Source organism: Centroberyx gerrardi, chromosome 15, assembly GCF_048128805.1.
Source record: "Centroberyx gerrardi isolate f3 chromosome 15, fCenGer3.hap1.cur.20231027, whole genome shotgun sequence".
In the NCBI taxonomy this organism is placed as follows: Eukaryota; Metazoa; Chordata; class Actinopteri; order Beryciformes; family Berycidae; genus Centroberyx; species Centroberyx gerrardi.
In genome coordinates, this window is record NC_136011.1 from 978,240 (window position 1) to 1,000,462 (window position 22,223).

The window sequence follows — 22,223 nt, forward strand, 5'->3', positions numbered from 1 at the left end:
GTAGCGGTGAGCGAAGGCAGCTGCTTCTGGGCCAGAGATCCGGAGGTCGATGGATCGTTACTTCCCTTCCACTTCCCCTTTCCCTCACATCTCCATCGACAGCGGCGTTTCATGTCCAAACAAAGTGGTATACGTGCTGAGCTGAGTTTTGTTTTTCATATCATTCAATTTTGTTTCATTCTTATTTTATTTTGTCCTATTTATGTTTACATATACTGTAGAAAAGGCTCTGGCAGTGCACCCGTTAACGAGCCAATTAATTGCCATAGCAACCCCAGCCCAGGCAGGCTCTGAAAATCCCCCGTGCCACGCAGCAGACAGCCTCTTCAGATGGTCACCTCAAGGACTTAAAACCGAGTAAACCTTACCTGTTGTGTGCGTAGATGACCAAATGTAAGTAGAATGTGTCAGTTAACTGTTATGGAAATTGGTGTAAGGTTAAATTGATGTTAAGGAGATGATTATATTGAGTTGGACCCACATTGCCTGTTTGTTGCTTGGTGTTTGCTTGCGCTAGTCTCAGCTATGGTTAGAGAGCCTTGTTAAGTTTAATAACTAAGCTATGTGGAATTTGTTAGCCTTCATGTTGCACACCCAGTATTTTAATGAGAGATGCATCCATGTTGTGTGGACTTCTCCCTCACTGCTAACTACTGAGAGTTATATAGTAGTTATAGTAGTTATATCGTTATGTAGAGTTTTATATGTTTTTCATGCTGATTACCTTATTACTATTTGGATAGTAATTCTCGTGCATTCCTTGTTTAATTCCATTAGTAATGACAATTACACTCCTGTTTTAGACCACACACAAACCCACCATCACATCCCTGCATTGTGGCATGCCGATGGATAGGATGGAGAGACTATAAGCAATTGTTGTGCCTATGTACCTGATGCCTTAAACCTTCAGTAAAGTTCTATGCATCGAAGTCCAGTCTCCGTGTCCTGATCCGACACCCCATATTGGTGAACACTCCTGAGCCAGCTAAATAGTTCAGTACATATACGTTTTTGCTTGTAACATGCACTTGTGTGTTCTGTAAAGTGTAAAGCAAAAATCAATAAACATATCTTTAAAAAAAAAAAAAGTGTGTTACGCAACTTGCTAAAAGTCGATAAAGTCAGACAACGTATGGATACCAAAAGTGCAGATTTTCTCTCTTCCTATTTTCTTCGAAATCTGTTGATGCTGGTGCAAGGAAAACACCGCCACTGACTACAAACGAGTTGAACGTTTCGCGCATGCACAATGTACTTCCTCAAACTTCATTCCTCTTCTTCACAGTAAATACTCAGTGGGGCTTGGACCGACTGGATGCCTTTCTGCTGTCACTGCATCACAACCGTAGGTGATTTTGACTTTATCAACACTGTGAAACATTGGCTCTGTGTTCCTCTCTATAAAAAAGCCTAATATGAGAAAAATTATGCTATCGACATGGAGCTATTGATGTTAAAATGTGCATCAACTGGTGAATATCAAACTTCAAACTAACTTCACCCGGTGATCAACAGAGCCTTAACTGATCCTGTCTGGTCTCAAAATAAACGTCAGACTGCGCTCACAAGCGCTTTCAATTCAAATCTTCAGGTTTGATGTGAAAGCTAAACTTAACTAATGTTCCTACCCTTCTCTTTGATCAGTTCAAAGTAATGTGAATATTTCCAAGTTCTGCAGTTTATTGTTGTGTTCATTCTGAAAGCGAGTCGGTCGTAACTTACAAGCCTCCACTGCACCGCCAGCCTACAGTTGCCTATAGTCTGCTTTGAATAACATCATGTAGTGTAGCCTAATACCATAATTTAAAAAACAATTTGCATTAACTAAACATTTAACCATTTGAAAGAAAAATAAAAGTAGCGAAATATAAGTTTGATAAAGTAACTAATAACTGATTACATAAATTGAAAAACTAACACGTTAAGTTACTCGTTACCACAAAAAAGTAATCTGATTACTCTAACGCGTTACTTTGTAACACGTTACCCCCAACACTGGCCATAATAGCTATTAGGCACTGTTAGGCCTATATAATGTGAACCATAATAGCCCCTTGATTGATCACACAAGTAGATCTAATTTATGATCCGATATGCATTCGTCTTATTCCAAAATTATTGTACGATATGAAACCTATTACTAATCCGTTAACATGGGCACCGAAAGGAAGTGGGCTACGCTATGCGGTCGATACGCAAGCGTTCTGCATCCTGCATGAACCAGGTGGTTGGAGTGGGTCAACTGCCGAACGCCGCTGCATATCAAGTGCTGACTCCGCCTACCAGGGCCAGTCTCGGCGTGTACCGGTGACAGTTACAAGTGGACCCATATTTTATTGTCAGATACATATGTTTCCTTGACACCTACGACAGTATCCATAAAACTCCAACAACTCCCGACCAATCACATGATCAGAACAGCGCTTGTGCTGTTATGCTGGTCATGCTCTCCTCAGGCTGATTTGACATGCTAGTTAGGTCTGTCTGTGCTCCATAACAGCCAATAGTGTCCTAATACCCTAGCATTCATTCTTAATGAATCTGTAAAATGCTTTACAATTGGTTACAATTCGGCACAAATCACGGAGACCCAGCCGGTTTAATCGAAAACGCTAAAAGTTTGTTCATGAGTGTCAGGAGTTTCAAGATATTGTTGTCCTGAAGCTGCGACACACTGCATTGAATATCTCTGTAGCATGTCTGGTTTCAGCATTGTTTGTATTTCAAGACTCATAGTGGAATGTGACCATGTTATAATGAATACTACTTACATAGATACAGCCGACATTGATAGTCAATATGGATGGGTGTGTCTTTCTTTCAAATAAATAGGAATGATATGAAGGTTACATTGGCCAGTGGCAATTACACTGCAAAATTGGGCACAGAACTTAGAAAAAAAATACCTGTAAACTGTGGGTACTGTATGAAAAATGATAGCACACTTGCACACAGTTTGGCATGACATATTGAATTATAATACTGATAAAAAGCGTTTACAAGTGGAGCTTGGGAGAAGTCCATGATAATCTGAAATCAAACTGACAGATACAGACATCATTTTCCGCAAGCCTCTTTGAGCCATGTGTACAAAAACTGTCAATGGACTTTTCCCTGTCTTATTAGCCTTAGCCTCTTATTATTAACCTCATCTCTTAGGTTGCATTTACATAATAGCTTTTCACTGCTGTCTTAACTGAATAAACAAAAAACATCCATGTAGTTTCTATTTTGACAGCAATGGGAAGATCAGATGTATGTTGCAAAGACTTAATCAGATATTTAGCGCCAATGTAAATCCAGGTATGGTCATCTTTTCATCTATTGTTATGCTCATTACATGAATAACAGTTTGACCTGTGAGGTTAATTAGGCTTGTGAAGACGTGAAGATGCATGCACACTTGGAATGTTGATGAAACATTACCATAAGTAAAGCTAAGTAAATCTGTATGTACAAACACAACACTGTACCCAATAAGACACATCATTCTTCAATACGCTACCTGATTTTTCCCATTACTGCCATTGGTCCACCATTTTTCACGTTCTTTGGCCTCTTGCATGAAACTATTATTTACAGGTGACCCAGTGTGATTGTATGGCATGCATTTTAGTGCAACGTCATTCACATTGGCAGTCTCTGTAATGAGACTCATGTTTGGAACATGGAGGCAAGACAAGCAAACAACAGCTAGCAGGCTTCCTCTTTCCCCCACACCCAATCCCACCAGCCCTTAAGTCACTTAATGACACTGGTGATCCAGTGGTGGGATCATTAGTTCTTGTAGGGTTTGTTGATGACCTGGTCAATCCATCGCAGGAATCTGCTAACTCGTGTGTACACCCCAGGGAATGAGGGGTCGCCGCAGCCATGACCCCAGGAGATGACCCCTGTCAATACCCAATGTCCCCCCTCCCCCTGGCACACCAGTGGGCCCCCACTGTCACCCTGGCAACTGTCCACGCGCCGACGCTCTGACAGGCTTCCAGCACACAGCATGCGGCTGGTGAAGCGTTCGCCATAGCGCTTTTTACACTTCCAAGACGGCAAGAGGGGAACCCAGGCCTGCAGCAGGGTTCGGGAGTACTCTGAGTCTGATAGCAAAACAGGAAATCAAGCCATTAACATGAAAGCAGTGCAAAATACATAAGTAGAATGCATACAACAGAAATGCAAATATTGAATGCTGAAATAAAAAGGTTATTGCAAAATATTGGAGGGAAGTAGTTGGTAGTGCAAATCAATTTTAAAAGTAGTAAGTAAGTAGCATAGTACTTGGACCTGCAGAGAATATTGGCTCCCGAGTCAGCTGTCGGTTGAAACGGCGAGCTCCTGGTTTTTAGCCTCTTGCTGCTAACAATGAGTCCAAATGGGGTATGTCAAAATCTCTAAAAAAAACAAAGCCATTTATAGGCTCCACAGGAGAGTTGAGACTAAACATGACATAATTCCACCATTACGCACACTTTCACTAATCAGGAAATCACCAAAGTATTTTTGTGTGCCACAGTACAGACTGCTAAGGGGTGAAAGTGCGTTACTGGTGGTGTGATCTAGTCTTGAGGATGATCAAGTCAGATTGCAACATTTGCACATGGAACATGTAGAGTTTGGTAGAAGACTATCCACTAAGTGGAAATGGTGCAGTGCTGCTGCTTTTTGGGTTGTGAATATAAATGTCAGTTGGTCGCCGTAACGTTTTCACAGACTGACTTTTTTGGAGATATTTTGACAAACCCTGTTTGGATTCATTATTAGCAGCAAGAAGCTAGCAACAGCTCGCCGTTTCTACCGACAGCTGACTCGGGATCCAATATTCTCTGTGGGTCCAAGTACTACAGGTATGTAAGAGACAAATTATATATAATAATATAAAATCTATGAATTTATCCTTTAAATAATGTTAGTGGAATTAAGTAATTTAACTGATGTCACACTAGCTAAGCTCACCTAGCAATGCTTCAGTGCATCGCATTGAATTGAAATGAATTGAACTGAAAACACACGCGCCGTGGGCCCATACAGGAACTGTGCTTGTTGGGTAACAGTAGCCTATCCCTTGGTTTGAATGAGGAATACTAACACCATTAAAGCAATAGTTGTCCCAAAAACGAAAATTCTGTCATTATCTGTTCACCCTCATGCCAGTTGAAACACAGGTGAAGTTGTGGTCAGCACAACTCCGTAGCAGCCTTCTCCAAAACAGCTGAAGTCAGTAGGGTCAGGTTCTTCAGAGTTCCAAAAAGAGCAAAAAAAAGACCATAAAATTTGTCCATACATCGTACAAAAGCCAAGCAATCGCACAGTAAGTGGAAAAGACCGATACATTTAGCACAAATCTTCACTACAGCCGTTGTTTTCATGCATGCGTTCATGTGAATCTCCCCCACCCCTACACTGCCACGCATAGGTCACACAAACTGAAATAGCTCTGCTGAAGTGCTCCATTGGGACCTAACATTACCATTTCAGTTTTTGGTCTGTTACCTAGCTGTTGTAGCTTCTCTCCCTAGCGCCGATATTTAAAAAATGGTTAGAGTGAGTGCTCTTCCTGGATTGTTCAACAGAGAGAAGCCTGTAAGACTCCGTGAGAGGGCATCATCGCAGAATACAACTGTGACTTTTCACTAACTACCTGCCTGATCGAGAGAGGTTGTGGCTAATCGCTGGATGTCAACTCCTCCATTATATCCTTCCATGCAGTCTGGCTGCGTAGTGAACTTTCTCCTCAGACGATTACCTTCCTGAAGCCGACCGCTGTGCCGGCCGCATCTCTACAAAGAGTGGAGGTATGGGAAATAATTTACATGTATAGTGTTAGAGAGAGCAGACAACCCCGTTTTCCGGGAGCAGTCCGTGGATTTGACGCTTTGTTTCCGGGCTGGCACTGTCGCCAGGTTTCTCACTCTCCAAGCGCCGTACATGTATTACTTAGTATCATTCCTGTCAGATTTCAGAATGCATCAGTTTGGGTGTTTTGCTTAGTAACAGTAGGCTAAGAACTGGGTAAAGAACTGTTGTTCCTCTTCTATATCGAAGTCATTGGACATTTTCTTCTTTGTTTGAAAGTCTGATAAGTAAGCGGTTAGTGTTATAAGTCCGTTTGAGCAGAGGTCTCTCAGTTTATGTGACAGAGACTTAGCAGTGTAAACAAGGAAGTGGGAAGATTCACATGAACGTGTGAGGTCTGGGTGTGCGCAAGCGTGACCGTTTTTCAAAAACAATGCTTGTGGAGATTTGTGGTAAATAATGGTGTAAATATCGTTCTTTTCCACTCACAGCGCAATCGTTTGGCTTTAGAAGACTTGGATTATGCTGCAAGAGCTGTATGGAGTAATTTTATGGTAATTTTTTGGAACTCTAAAGAACCTGACCCTACTGACTTGTTTTGGAGAAGGCTGCTACAGAGTTGTGCTGGTAACCTCCCAGTGTGTTATATGGACTAACAAACTTCACCTGTGTTTCAACTGGAATGAGGGTGAGTAGATAATGAAAATAATTCGTTTTCGGGTGAACTGTTCCTTTAACTTGTTGACTGGTTGCCTTCAACAAGCCTTCACGGTTGACTGAAATACCAATGCAAAACCTTTTCACCGCTCTGTGACGAGAGCCTGATGTAAGAAAAATAGAAGGAAAATGAGACTAAAGTTTCCAAAGTCATGGTGTCCCTTTGAGGCTGATACTGAACATGCAAAGGCCAGGCCAGTACCTGTGATGCCCCAGCCAGTGATGACACAGGCAGCAGGCCTCTTGCCCCACTTGTTGCCCGGTGCTGGCAGACAGACTGCACTGGTGTGCGGGTTGAATGCCACACAGTTGCCTTCTGTGCCCTTGAGCTGTAGCAGGGCGATGTCGTACTCCCAGCCGTGAATGTGGTACTTCCTGTGTATGATGATGCGTTTAGGGGACAGGCTACGTTCAAAGTCGTCCTGTTCCTCTGTATGGTAGTCACCCAGCCGCAACACATAGCGCGACGCGTCCCTGCCAAACCTAAGGTAGTGAGGAAGAGATAGGAAATGATGGTCAGAGGAAATCTTGAATGTGTTGGACCATAACTAGCTGATAAAACACTGAGGAACCACATACATGTATACATATACATGACATTTAAAGCCCCAATGTAAGTCTATCAATTGTGCGCATAGATTCATGAAGAGTAGATATTCCTGATTCAAAATAACCTGCAACTCTCAAATCCCACTGTTAATTCTGGTTAATTTGGCCCCACAAATGGCATTATACTCCAGCTCTGACCTTTAATAAGATAAGACTCCTCCCAACAAACAAAATGAAAAAAAACAAAAATGTTTCATTTTGTTTGTTGAGAGGAGTCTTATCTTATTAAATCAAGAAAGAGGAGCAAAAAGTACAGAGTACCTTAAATGAATCTCTGTTCTTCCCAGCAAATACAATCAGAAGTAATCAGGGAAAGTTGGCCTTTTTAATTTTCAATCAAGACCTGATAATCTATTTTTTTCCTAATGTTCATCATTTATTGTGAAATCAATATCAGATTGCATGCAGAAACAGCAAAACAGACTAATTGCAACTCATGGTCATGATACTTTTGCAACCGTTTCTGGAATAAAATGTCTGAAGAGGGTTGCTGTGATCAACTGAAAGAAAAGGATCATATATTTTTTAGCCGACTATAGGCCCTTTTCACGTTCTGTTTCTCAATGCTTCTGCATTGAGAAACAACTTCCTGTTGCCAGCTATGGCCTTCACTAAATCGCTCCACAACCTGCCCAAAATCTTTAATTTGTTACATTACGTATCTAGTGCTAGTGACCATTACAATTTTGTTGTTTTTGTTGGATTGGTTTGTCAATAAGTCACAAAAAGAAACTTGCCACAGGAAGTTGTAATGCACCGGTTTAGCTGTTACCATGACGATGTGAAAAGGGCCTATTGTCTGTATGTGTAATCCTAACAGGTAACCAGCAGAGGATGCTGTCTCCTACCTTTTGAAGCAGTGGGCGGCGGTAAGAACCCAGCAGGAGTTGATAAGCGAGGCTCCACACAGAGGATGATTCCCTCTAGACTGAGATCTCAACCATAGAGAAACCTGCCAGGGCCAGTCACCCCTGAAACACATAAAGTTCAGACTGCAGTAACACACTGTTTCTTCTACTCTTCTGATTTTTCATTGGGCTTTGCCTTGTTTTACAGGAAAAACTCAGTAAGTGTTCATTGAAGGTGTAGGAATAATATGGTAAGTGGCATACAGCAAGAGAAACTGAACAAAAATAAAAAAAAGTGACAACATAGAACACACAGACACACACACAACTTGTGAGGACCTTCATTGAGTACATTCATTCCCTAACATTAATCTTTACCCTAATTGAAACCTAACCCTAATTCTAACCTTAATCCTAAACCCAAATCTTAACCTAGTGCCTTGCAGAAGTGAGAAGCAAAATGTCCATACTTTGGGGGATTTTCCCCATCGTTTTCTGCTCGAGAGGACATTTACATTTAAATACACTCACACACTCTCACACACACCAAACTCCACTCCTCTCAGGTTTGCCTTTATTGTTCTAATATTCTGCATTATGAATCACACAACAGGTAATTTCTTCCCAAAGTGGATGGAGCCTCTTCTAATGTAAGTTTGTGTCAAAGGTTGTAAGATTTCATATAGGGAAATTGTGTCACTTCCTGCACAGTTTGTTGTATCTTTGGCTACACAATGCAATTTGTAAAAATTATTTTTGGCGTGTGTGTGTCTGTGTTTGTATATATGCATCTACATATATTTTCATTCATTCGTTTTTTCTACCCACTTACTCATTTTCAGGGTGGCAGGTGGCTGAATCCTATCCCAGCATGCATTGTGGAAGACAGGGAGACACCCTGAACAGGCCACCAGTCAATCACAGGTTAACACAGATAGACAGACAATCCAATTCATTCCTATGGGCTATTTAACATCTCCAACCCACCTGTCTGGCAGGAGGAAACCCAGGAGAACATATTTTCTGTTTTGCAGTATAATGTACGTACAATCCTACCAACCCAAGGAGCTCGTCCCTCCTGAATAGACTGAACAAAAAGTGAATCAAACTCAGCTCTGGTATGTATGTATGCGTGTGTGTCAGTGTTGTAGTCAAGAATGTCTCAGTCAAGACCAAGATCCATACCAACCAAGACCAAGACTTCTCATGGTCAAGACCGAGACTGAAAGAGTACGACATCAAGATCGAGACTGCTCGCAATTTACAATTGTAAATGTAACACCTGGCAAAATTGGCACACAGCCAAGTGTTTTTTCTTTTTACAGTGTTCACAAACCCCTTACGGTTAGTAAATCCAAACCGGATTACCACAGAGGACGCAGACATGGCTGGCTGCTATGGATACCGCCTTCCCGATAGTAAACAGTACGGAGTGATCGCAGCATGAGGTCAGGTGACCGAGCTGAAGTGGGTAAACTCTGATAATCATTGTCAGTTTGCAAAATAATAATAATGATAATAATAATTTTATTCACCTCGAGAACGGTGTGAGTGTGTTAGAATCTACATATATTAGAGTGGAACCAAAGTGCAGTGTGTTTGTGTGTGCCAACCTCAGTGACTTATCTCCGCCTATGATCCTGCGGCGGCGGCGCTGGTTGTTCGGTCTCAGGCCGCAGGTCTGCATTGCCATGGCACCATCTCCCACAGGTTCTGGGGTGTAGTCACAGATGACACCCGCATCCTCACTGTGGCGACAGTCATGGGCGTCCTGACCCTCAGCAGGACACTCTCCTAGAGACAATTCGGTACCTGAGCATCGAATGTTGTCCAGATGGATTGGGCCCCGGCCCTCGCCAAAGTAGGCCATGGAGCGAGCTTTAGCCACACCGCTGAGGGAGAAGACACAAGACTTTTGGCTTTGTTTCCACGCATTGTTTTTCACTCATATTTTCATATTCCTCTTATCTGTTATATACTGAACAAAAATATAAACGCAACACTTTTGGTTTTGCTCCCATTTTTCATGAGTTGAAATAAAAGATCTAAGACTTTTACTATGCACACAAAAGGCTTATTTCTCTCAAATTTTGTTCACAAATTTGTTTAAATCCATGTTAGCGAGCACTTCTCCTTTGCCAAGATAATCCATCCAGACTGACAGGTGTGGCATATCAAGATGCTGATTAAACAGCATGATTATTGCACAGGTGTGCCTTGGGCCGGTCACAATAAAAGGCCACTCTAAAATGTGCAGTTTTTAATCACACAACACAATGCCACAGATGTCGCAAGTTTTGAGGGAGCGTGCAATTGGCATGCTGACTGCAGGAATGTCCACCAGAACTCATGTTGCAGCATGATAATGCACGGCCCCATGTTGCAAGGATCTGTACACAATTCTTGGAAGCTGAAAACATCCCAGTTCTTGCATGGCCTGCATACTCACCAGACATGTCACCCATTGAGCATGTTTGGGATGCTCTGGATCGGCGTGTACGACAGTGTGTTCCAATTCCTGCCAATATCCAGCAACTTCGCATAGCCATTGAAGAGGAGTGGATCAACATTCCACAGGCCACAATCAACAACCTGATCAACTCTATACGAAGGAGATGTGTCGCACTGCATGAGGCAAATGGTGGTCACACCAGATACTGACTGGTTTTCAAAAAATGCATATCTGTAGCCCTAGTCATGTGAGATCCATAGTTCAGTGCCTAATAAATGTATTTTTTCAAGATAAAACTGCACATTTTAGAGTGGCCTTTTATTTTGACCAGCCCAAGGCACACCTGTGCAATAATCATGCTGTTTAATCAGCATCTTGATATGCCACACCTGTCAGGTAGATGGATTATCTTGGCAAAGGAGAAGTGCTCACTAACACAGATTTAAACAAATTTGTGAACAAAATTTGAGAGAAATAAGCCTTTTGTGTGCATAGAAAAAGTCTTAGATCTTTTATTTCAACTCATGAAAAATGGGAGCAAAAACAAAAGTGTTGCGTTTATATTTTTGTTCAGTGTATATAATGCATACAACGATATGTCTATAATATTTCACTTTTTTCCATACAGCACATATTTCACATTCTTTTTGTCTAATGTCTACTGTTGCTACTGCCGTTTGCTAATTGCACACCCTCTTCACTCTTGTGTTTTCATTCATACATTTCTACATAACATGTTCTACTGTTGAAATTGTTGGATGTGTATGTTTCATATAGCCCTCTTTTGCTCTGGTCAAATATTAGGTCTTGTTAATATTCTATTTTATTTGTCTTTATTGTATCCTATTACTATTTTCGCAACCCAATTTCCCCACAGAAATCATTTGTTTCATCTTATCTTAACCCCCCCCCCCCAAACTATATTTCAAAAATATGACAGGATTACTACTAGATGTATTATTACTTCTGTCAATGACATTGGAAGGAGGTTATGTTTTCACCCCAGTCTGTTCTCTATTAGTAAGATATCTCAAAAAGTAACAAACAGATTTAGCTGAAATGTGGTGGACACATAGCCCTTGGCCCAAGGATCAGTTGATTAGATTTTGGTGATGACCCAGATCTGGGATTTCTACCATTAGACGATTATCATTTTTAGGCGTAACTTTTATGCACCTTTCATGTGGAAAGTCCGATATCCAGGACTTCCAAGTCAGCCCCTAAACAGCACTACATTCATGTGCTATTTTGAAGGAAAAGCAAACCCAGAAGACAAACAGTAAACAAACAAACCGTTACGGAGGCTGCAGCTTTGCAAGTTGGAGACTTGCTCAGCATTGGTTTGTGCTCTATTGAGTGACTTCTAGTATTATCTCTTATTACTACATACCTGCCAATCTAGCAGGATATAATTGGGGAATGGAGAAAACAACAGGACACAGCTTTTGAAATGAATACGACTTGTTCTAAAACCCCCAAATGATGGAAAAGTCTGAAAAATTAAATACAGAAGACTATGGTTATTAGTCAATACCTCATTCAATTCATGGCTGTAATACAGCTATACAGCTATAGAGTCAGGAGAAATTGGAAATTAAATACATTTTATGTTCCGTTGTCCTTATTCAACTTTCAATTTCATTTGCAGCCAGGGTTTAAAATACTCATAAGAACACATACAACAACCTGCAGTAAAGACATCACATAAAAGACAGTGGCCATGTTTACATGGACAGCAATAACCCGATTAAGATAATAATCTGAATAAGAAATTGCCATGTAAACAGCATTTTCTGATTACCTTAACCTGAATAAGATCATAGTCAGGGTAAGCATAATCGCATTAACACATGGGGTATTCCAATTTTAGTTGCATTATTGAAGGGTATTTTAGACATGTATACACCTTAATCGAACTATGACTATTCACAGTTTTTTGCGACACAAGCTGCAATCCAACTGCTTGACAACGCATGGTCTTCCAGCGGTTGCAAACTCGTTTACAGAGGAAAAAGATGACTGACACCTAGGCTACAGCCACAGCACAGCACATCTGCACAGTGTGCAAGTGTAACACACTTACTGCCTTACTGCCCAGGCTTGCATTATAATTGTATGCTATACTAGCCAAATTACCAGGACAAACAGTGATATGACCTTTATATCCGTTCTATTTCTGTGTATAGGTAGCTATGAAAATCATGGTTTCAGTCTAAACCAGTTGATGGTAGTTTTGCGTTAAAGGTTTGACAGTTTTGACATGTGTCTACCCAAAACCAGGTTACAGAATAACTGGGTTAAAAACACAATTCTCCATGCATGGAAGCATAGCAAATGAGGGACAGAGACAGAGAGAGTGAGAAGCTATAATCCATACTAACATGAATCCCAGCTGTCTGCACACCACGGCTGCATTGATGTCATTCCAGCCATCATCACACACACTTCCCCATTGGCTGTTGATGAAGACTTCCACTCTACCCTCCTTCCTGCTCTCTCCGGCAACCAACCGCACCAGAGGGCCTGCAAACAATCATTAATGTTAGATTATCAAAAACATGGACTCAGACCAGTCTTCTGGTACATAATGGGACAGTTAAACTTGCAATAAGCGATATAAGACCATATAACCATATCCTGAAACTAATGTGTGCTATGTGGAGATTTCATTGAGACATAATGATATAAACCAATATCCACACACACGGGCCAGCTGTGTTGCTGTTTTCACCTCCTTAAAATTAGCTTGGCACCTCCCTCGCTGTGTAAAAGCGTCTCTCACCCCCTCCCAGTCCTGAAAAAAATTCAGAATCGATGAAGCAAGCGAGTACACTAGTAAACTTGCTACCTACCTCTTCACTTGTCAGTATGGCACATGTAACCTTCAGCGGGAGAAAGTGCTGGCAAAGTGAGACTGGTAACAGGTGAGACTTCTCAGCAGGTACATTTAACTTAGCTATTAGGATTTATCATTCCATTTCTCCGTCCTAGGCCTCTATAGTGCAATGGCTTTGCTGTGTGTTATTTACAAATGTGTTGTGGTTTCTGTCGCCCGCTAGTGGTCAGAAAAATCGTTTATTGCAGCTTTAAACTAGACCGACTTTCTTCAGCAGGACAGGGGACAGGAGCAAATGATAAACACTTTACCTCAAAATGTAGAGAGGGCTGGACCCAAAGCTCACAGCCAATGAATAGCGAGGAAGCACAAGTTGAATTATTAACAATAAATTCATAATTACAATTGATAGCTGTCATTGGTCCCATGTTTAGAAAACATTGCATGACCCTGGGACCTAAACAAATGCATGTGAAAATGCATTGCATAATGTAATATTGCATAATATCATAAAATAGATACACAGCTTAATGAAAAGCTTTTTTTAACTCCTGAAAAGGTTTACAGGGCTTCTGCAGGACACCTCCAATATCACCTGTCTCAACAATCTCTTACCGCCTTAAGAAAAATCTATCTAGGCCTATACATTACTGTTTAAACAGCTTGGTGTTCTCTGATTTCTCCAATTGACCTTGACTTGCTAAACTGTGGTTTCCACTCAGTTACTTGCCATGTCATCCTCATGTCATCCTCCAGAAATGTGAAAATAATAATAATATTATTTTTACAGACCCTATATCATCAACCCAATGGAATTAATCTTAAATGTCCTACAAATGAAGACATCACTGATCATGGAGCTTCAATGTAATCCATTCAGTGTTGGTTAAAAATGATGTGAATCAAAGCCATCGTCTTCATCCTAGTCTAATCCAGTTTGTTGTGCTTGACTTGCTCCTTGACGCCTGATCGTAATGTACCGACCACTAGCTTGTTACTTGTCTAGGCTAACGTTAGCTACTTTACGTTAGAAAGCAAGCTGTGAAGCTTAAAAAAAACTTTATAATGTAGCTTATTCAAATCTACAGGTTGACAAGTTCAGGCCAGCAAAAAGTAACGCTTTTACTCTGAAATGGAGGTCCGTCCTGTCCGGAAGTGAGAGCATGGCAGATTTTCTTCTCTCAATTTCTTTTCTCCCCTCAAATCCCACCCCTAGGTGTACGTACCAGTGGGAGGCGGCAGGCCTGGTATCTTGTTGGTGTCACCTCCCCTCTCACAGCGAACCCCTACGTCCTCACTGTGGGAGCAGTCGTGGCGCCCCCACTCAGTGTGGGTGCAGACTGACAGAGTTCCCTCTGTACCCTGACACTGCACCTCGTCCAGCAGGATCAACCCCACACCCTCGCCATACACCCCATCTGGGGCCACCTCTGCTCGCCCCCTGTAGCCAAGACATAACCGCAGAACATTTCATTTTTAAAGTTTATCTGTCTGTTTGCATTCATTTTTAAGGAATCTATAGTAAGGAACATAATCACAACATCACCAAAAACCTGGAAATCATGAGGGGAAAGCACCAATGCAAATGAATGGAAGTTGTGTGTGCAAAAAAATGAGAACTCTGGAAACGCTTTAAAGCAGTACTTTCTGTATCAAAATGGGAGTTCGAGTAACACTTTATTTTACAGGTCCACAATTTCCTAGAAAGGAACTGTTAATTTCTTAGGAAGTTTCCCGGAAAGAACCATGACTTTATGTACTAATTATAGCCAAAATAGAGGAAGCGTTCAATGGTAGAGTTGGTAACTACCTAATAATTTCTAAAAACGTTTCTGTGAAAAGGCGTCTCCCCTACCTTTTCACCTGACCCTATTTCCCCCAGAATTAATGCATTCTAATCAGTTATGTTAACTTAACCTGTGCAGAGTCTTACCTGTTCCTTGGGCTGGTTAGAGTACAAGGGAGAGCACGTGGCTGCATCCCTGTATTTAAGGTGTGGCCTGGGCCATACCAAGTCAATGGGGGAGGGAGTTACCCTGGCTAAAGTGTAATGTGGAAGTTAAATTGCCCACATAGAGTGGTGACTATATGTCAAGTGTTGTTTTTTAGATAGTCAACTTATGTTTGAAAACTTATTTTTCATTTATATCTTAAGAATGTTTACAGTACCTCCTCTTGTATAGCCTACCCTGTGCTTACCTGAGTTGATAGTTCAAGCTGGTCATTCTGACCTTAGTAGAGAGAGAGAATAACAGCTTGCTGTGAGGCTGTGGAAGTGTTTATGATTCAAGTTGATATTTGTAGCATCCCGGGGCTGCATCTTTATGTTTCTTGATTTTTGTATATTATGATGTTTTGGTTAATAAAACCACAACCTTTTTGCATTATACCTCCGCCTCATGACTCCCTTCTTCAGTACACCTTTTTTTGACATTTCTCCAGCGCCAATTAGCCACACTAGCATCCTTTTTAAGTAGTGGTACAAGCAGTAACTCTACAAGTGTGCCAGTGGTGGGATGTTTTTGCGTCATTGACACTGGAGAGAAAGAAGAAGAAGCAGGGGCGCTACAACACCAGGAGTGTGCAGAGGGCCATGCAGAGTGACCAAGAGAGAGCCTTCCACTATGACCCCGGTGCTCTGAGTAACCAGGGTGACATCGGAGACCAGGCAACAGGAGGAACAGCCGGAGGGATTCCAGGGGGTCTAGACAATGGAGGATTTGATCAACTGTATGCATTGATTACGAAGCACATGCAGATTCAGAAGAGGCAGGCTTACAAACAGGAGCAACGATGGAGGTAGACAGACGGGACACCGGCAGGGGCAGGTTGGAGCCAGACAGCAATGAAGAGAGCGGTCCAGTACCAGTGGCTTATCTTGAGGCAGCGTCGCCATCCCCTGGCCAGAACCTGTATGCTACAGCTGGAGCTAGAACCTGGACCAGAGCCACTATTCCAAGTTAGAAGAGGGAGACGTTATTGAACAATATCTGACGACATTCAAAAGACTGGTGGCCCAGAGTGGAATGGGCAGTGCATCTACTACCTTATCTGACCGGTAAGGCAAGGAGCGCCTATATAGCAATGGTCATAGATGAGTCAATGGACTATGAACAAGTTAAAGAAGCTATTCTAGCTATCGTCAAAGGTTCCGGGAGCCAGACCTCCGTCCAGGAGAGACCCCCCGTGAGCTTTACAACCGTCTTAAAGACCTCTACAGAAAATGGCTGAGACCAGAAGAGAAGACAGTGGAAGAAATGGGAGAAGTACTGATCTTGGAGCAGTACCTCCAAACTCTGTTTCCTGAAGTGAGAGTGGGTGAAAGAACATAACCCTCAGACTGGCCAGCAGGCTGCAGAGCTGGTAGAGGCCTTCATCTCGGCTCGGAGGGGACCAAAGACCTTCCGAAGAGCCACCGGCCCTCCATGATGAAGGGTTAATCAGTTGGGTTTGGTGGGGGAGGTGGTCCAAGTTCTAGCGAGGATGGTAGAGGTTCAGGTGTGAGGACATTTACATCTAGACCCCCTGAGAGGTCCGCAGAAAGAGCAGAGAAAGCCCCACCTGTGTGTTATTTTTGTGGAAAGGAAGGTCACATAAAGCCAGAATGTCCAGCTCTTAAAGCTAAGCTAAGCTGAGCTAATACCATGTGTTGTGTGCCGAGATCCATTAGACATGGGGTGGGTGACCAGGAAGTTAGGGATAAGATGCAAACCACCACCATTTCAGTGAATGGCACCCCTGTCACAGCTCTGCTAGACTCTGCCAGCACCAAAACCTTCAGTCATACCCTACCTAGTTGAGAATCCAAATCAGTTTGGGAATTGGGTTGTAGATGTTTGGTGTGTCCATGGGGAAAAACGTCCTTATCCCACAGCCCATGTGTATCTAGAGGTACAGGGCCAGACCTACTTTTTGGAGGTTGGGGTGGTGCCAGGCTTAACTCATCCAGTACTGTTGGGCCAGGATGTACCCATTCTACCTGAGTTGCTGCAGGCCAGTAAACCAGTCAATATGGTGGTTACACGGTCGCAGGATAGAGACAATGTCAGTCAGACCCCTAGTGTCTCCCCTCACTCCCAGTGGCTACAGCACCTGCCCTTCAGCCAGACTGAGCTTACAGGTGAGGATAATGGCAAGGTTAAAAAGAGCAAGCAACAGAGAACGAGGGAGAAAATGAAGGGCACAGCCAGAAATGAGCAGTCACTCAGTCACCAGAGCCAGGGAAGCCAGACGAGGACACTTGGTGGGAGGTGCCAGGAGACCCGAACAAGTTACAGAGTGAGAATTCAACTCTGCAAACCTCCTTCAGCAAGGTTACTGAGATAGATGGAGCGAAGACAGGTGTAGCCCCCTCCTTAACTGGGAAAAGTTATGTTGTACGGGAGGGACTGCTATATCATCAGCCAGAAGGGGTTGCAGCTGAGCAGCTGGTAGTGCCACAGAGCCTTAGATGGAAAGTTTTGAACCTGGGCCATAGCATTCCCTGGGCAGGTCATCTTGGGAGTGTTAAAACATTAGATCGCATTGCAAGCAGATTGTTTTGGCTATGATTGTACACAGATGTGCAAGAATTTTGCAAAGCCTGTCCTGAGTGCCAGTTGACCAGTCAGAGGAGAGTCCAGAAGTTCCCTTTGCAGCCTATGCCAATTATTGATGTGCCCTTTTCAAGGATTGGCATGGACATTGTAGGGCCCTTAGAGAGAACCTAGTCTGGCTATAGGTACATACTGGTGGTGTGTGATTATGCTACTTGCCATCCAGAGGCTTTTCCCTTGCGCTGAATCACTGCCCGGGCCATAGCAAATGTCCTCCTACAGCTCTTCTCCAGGTTAGACATTCCCCAGGAAATAGTCACAGACCTTATGTCAGGTGTACAGTTTGCTAGGGATTAAGGGTATAAGGAAGTTATCAAGAAAAGTTTTCAAGAAAGAACCCTGAAATTATGTAGTAGTTAATACAGAAAATGAGGCGGTCAGTTTGGTGGAGTTGATCAAATAAAGTTTCCTGGAAAAACAGGCTAGGCTGCAGTGTGCCCTGGAGATTACACCCTTGATTGTTGCCAGTTCAGCTGACATGTTGACCATTGGGCAAAACATCCTCTAGGCCATGCTACAGTGGAGTGTAACACAAACTTACCGGCAGACACCCTGGCTTAGCATTGGTAGCCTTGTCAGCGATGACCCAATGACCAAAAAGCGGTTTCCCAGAACTTTGAGTTGATGGCTACAGAGATGGAGCACAGCTGCATGTAGATTACCTGTCATTCTCATACACATAGCTTCACTGAACTTACAGTAGCACTTCTTCCTCTAATTTCCTAAATATAATTATATGAAAAATGACTTGGGTTACCAAATTGACCTCTGCCTCTTATTTTGCCAATAAATAGTTTATAGTTTTGCAGTTGTTTCTAGGAAAATCTTACAGAAACTCTTGCTCTTTACAGTATCTTATCAACTGCTTCCAATATACTACTACATAATTTCATGGTTCTTTCTTGGAAACTCCAAAAGAAATTGCCAAGTACTTATCAACTCTTACCATCAAAACGTCCTAAGAAATTAACAGTTCCTTTGTAGCAAATTCCCATTTTGATACAGAAAGTACTGCTTTTCCGGGATTGATTGATCTGTAACAACAGAAGCAATGACACAGCTTGAAGGGATTCGGCTTAACTGTAGAGAGCTCTGGAAACAAGGGAAATTAGATTTGATTTCTATTAATTATCTATCAAACTTAGGACTTCATCAGACTGACTTGTTCTCAATTTTTTGTGATTGTGATAGACTTTAGTGTAATATGTGTAATCACAATGTGTCAGTTTCGTTAATTTGAATTCAGGCAAACATTTTGTCTTAAATCAATTTTATTTAGAGATGGGCAACCATGTGCCATGGAGGGTCAAGTGTCAGCAGGTTTTTTTTTCAGCCAAGCACTAGAGCAGAAATTAAAATCTGCAGTCTCTTGGACCACGATGGCACATGGTTGCCCATCCCTAACTTAGATTTCTACAAAATCTCAGGGTATGCTGGGGATTTCGTAAGGTACAGAGGTGTTACACAGTGATCAAGGTATAGTGATGCACTAACCTGAAGCCCAGCTGTCTACACACAACCTGGGCGTTGAGCTCAGTCCAGTTGTCATCACACACTGTGCCCCAGTCTCCCTGGTGGTAAACCTCTAAACGCCCCTCCCAGGGACTGTCTGCCCCGACCAGACGAACTACACCATCTACAACCACACACAGGGAAACACTGATATGGGAAGGCTCATAGGGGGATTCGTGAGCAGGGTGTGATGATGCATATGAACAGCTTATCCTGAATAAGACTGAGTGGAATATGAGACATTATCTGGAATACAGTCTGCATTGTGCAACTGTGTTTAATGAACTCCTATTCACATACCCAAATCTACACATCTGTACACATCATCTACCTTTGTGAAGTGTTTCATTTACACGTGCCTAAGTTTTCACCTTTTCTGTGCAGAGTTCCTCCATCTGCAGATCTGCATATCTGTACATATTATCTCCATCTGTAAAGTGAAGTGAATGTATCTGGAAGGTTGTAGTTCTACATGCCTAATCACTTCTGTACGTATGTATAGCCTCCTGTAGACCTGTTAATCTGAATACCACCCTCTACATATTTTGTAATCTTTCACATATCTTTTCTCCTACCTTTATAATCCTGTCATTGTTACATATTGTATATATATTTTATGTTATTCATAATGTCCAAAACTCACACTGGCTTTGTGTATCAGTTAGTTCTGCTGCTACTGATACTACTGCTGCTGTTTTAATGTTGGAATAGAGATTTCTTTACACATTTTTAGTCATACATTTCTACTTAAAGCTGCACTAGGCAATTTTGCATGTTGGCGTCTCTAAATGGTAGTGAGAGGTAACGGTTGAAAAAAACTAAATACATTTGAACATCAATACCCAGAAATCCTGTGAGATGATGACAGTAAAATGGTCTGTGATGCTTTATACAAAAGGATTCCAAAAGGACAAGAGAGGAGAGGAGACACTACGGCATCTCAATTAGTAGGTATGGGACGCTCCACTTTGTGATAAGATGGCTGGATTGTTACATCAAAATCTTGCCAGTGCAGCTTTAAAATGTCAGAGTATTGGAATTGTCGGTTCAGTGTGCTTATATAACCCTATTTGCTCTCAAGTTCATTCAAGATCATTCAAGTTTCTTCTGATATTCATGTGTGTTAGTATGCGTTTCCTTCCTGGTTCTGACCTGTGTATGGGTTACAGGAAACCCCAGCATCTTCCATGTGGTCACAGTTGTGTTGCTTCCAGTCGTTATGAGGACATTCCTCCAGAGAGAGCTCATTGCCTGTACACTGAACCCCATCCAGGAAGATGGGACCAGAGCCCTGGCCGAAGTGGGCCCACGTCCATGCCTTGGCCACACCCCTAATGGTCAGGACAGACACGGTCAATGGAAGTTGGCCCATTCTGGTCTCAAGTCATTAAATTAAAAAAAATAAAATAAAATACTCACAAAACTATTACCTGTTGATATAGATATGTTTTTGATTTTGCAACAATTCCCAAGCACAAGCTAGCAGTCTGTAATTTTGCCTTTTATACATCTTTTGAAATATGTCAGTATAGAGCAGGAAGTATTAATATTACTCCACTGTCCCCATACTATTACTTCAATTAAATTCACTGACAAAATTTAACAAATTCCAAAAAGAAATTTAATATTTACTTCCAAATGAATCAATTTATCAAAACACAACTGAAACTGCAAATGGTTTGCTAATGACAAAGCAGTCCTACATGATTTCATTAGAGATGAGAAATGAGAAACGTGGAAATACATTCATTCTTCAGATTTTGATAAAATCAAAGTTTCTGAATTGAGTGGAAGTAAGGATGGACATTGAGTCTGTTCCTAGTGCACTATTCCCTTTAATTGCAAAACATGTATGCCATGTATTATTACTGCAACACAAATTCAAACACAACTTTACCATGCAAATTGACCTGACAATGTCTACTATTAAAATTAATAACATGTGGATTAGCATTCTTTCTTGGAGATATATGCATTTCTCCTATACAATTTACATTAGTTGAATGAATAATATATGTTTTTGCATCTGTGTGTACTCAGTCGCAGTGCTGTGGTGTATATTTTCAAAAAACACACCAATATAAAATATACACACAATGGAAAAAAAAAACCCAGCATGCACTTCTGCAATATAGAAACATATCATCCATCTGTGCCTCAATGCAACTGTGTTAGAGCACCAAATATAGCTGTTGGAATGGAGGGATGAATCATTTATAGACAACAGCAGAATACCTCCACTCTGTGGTACAAAACACAAAACAATGTTAGTGTGTGTGTGTGTGTGTGTGTGTGTGTGTGTGTGTGTGTGTGTGTGTGTGTATGCACTCAGCCTGGCAACCTCCAACCATGCCAATAACTGATGACATCAGAATAATCTGAATCAGCCATCCTCTCTCTCTCTCTCTCTCTCTCTCTCTCTCTCTCCCACTATGACCCATCAAAACTGCTGCTAATCAAATATTCATGTCTTGTCTTCATCTATTTGTACAGTACTCTCAGTGTGCACAGAGAAATAAAGACCATTCTAGCAGGATTCCTCCCTGGTTGGAGGCTGGGAGGAAAAAGGCAGAGGACAGTGGAAGCGGAAGTGGAAGTGGAAGTTTTATTTCAGGGATCTGGTGCCAGTTTGCCTTGTTATAATGAAAACATTGACCAGATTGCAGAAAATTCTCATGAAAGAGGTGGGGGATTTATCTAAATCTGGCAACTCCTGTAGCTCTCAACATCCTTTTTATTCTAATTCAACTTTATACAGTAAGCAGACAATCCGCATTTGTTTTCTCTTTCTCTCTTTATTGTCTTATTCTCTTTATTTAGACAAATTACTACAATGAACTACAATGTATAATAAAGGA

At 41.8% G+C, this 22,223-nt stretch overlaps 1 protein-coding gene across 2 annotated transcripts in view; it reads right to left on the reverse strand.

Annotated features, from left to right (window-relative positions):
- Positions 1-2,958: 2,958 nt before the first annotated feature.
- Positions 2,959-22,223, reverse strand: part of LOC139915205 (neurotrypsin) — a 44,824-nt gene continuing 25,559 nt past the window's right edge. For both annotated transcript variants that reach the window (XM_078288888.1, XM_071903728.2), the window contains 8 exons: positions 20,518-20,696; positions 19,348-19,489; positions 14,485-14,699; positions 12,804-12,945; positions 9,584-9,862; positions 7,971-8,093; positions 6,716-6,996; positions 2,959-4,100 (listed from right to left, as the gene is read on the reverse strand). In XM_078288888.1, the coding sequence (XP_078145014.1) occupies positions 3,781-4,100; positions 6,716-6,996; positions 7,971-8,093; positions 9,584-9,862; positions 12,804-12,945; positions 14,485-14,699; positions 19,348-19,489; positions 20,518-20,696 (1,681 nt within the window). In that variant the 3' untranslated portion in view covers positions 2,959-3,780. The remainder of the gene's footprint in view (positions 4,101-6,715; positions 6,997-7,970; positions 8,094-9,583; positions 9,863-12,803; positions 12,946-14,484; positions 14,700-19,347; positions 19,490-20,517; positions 20,697-22,223) is intronic.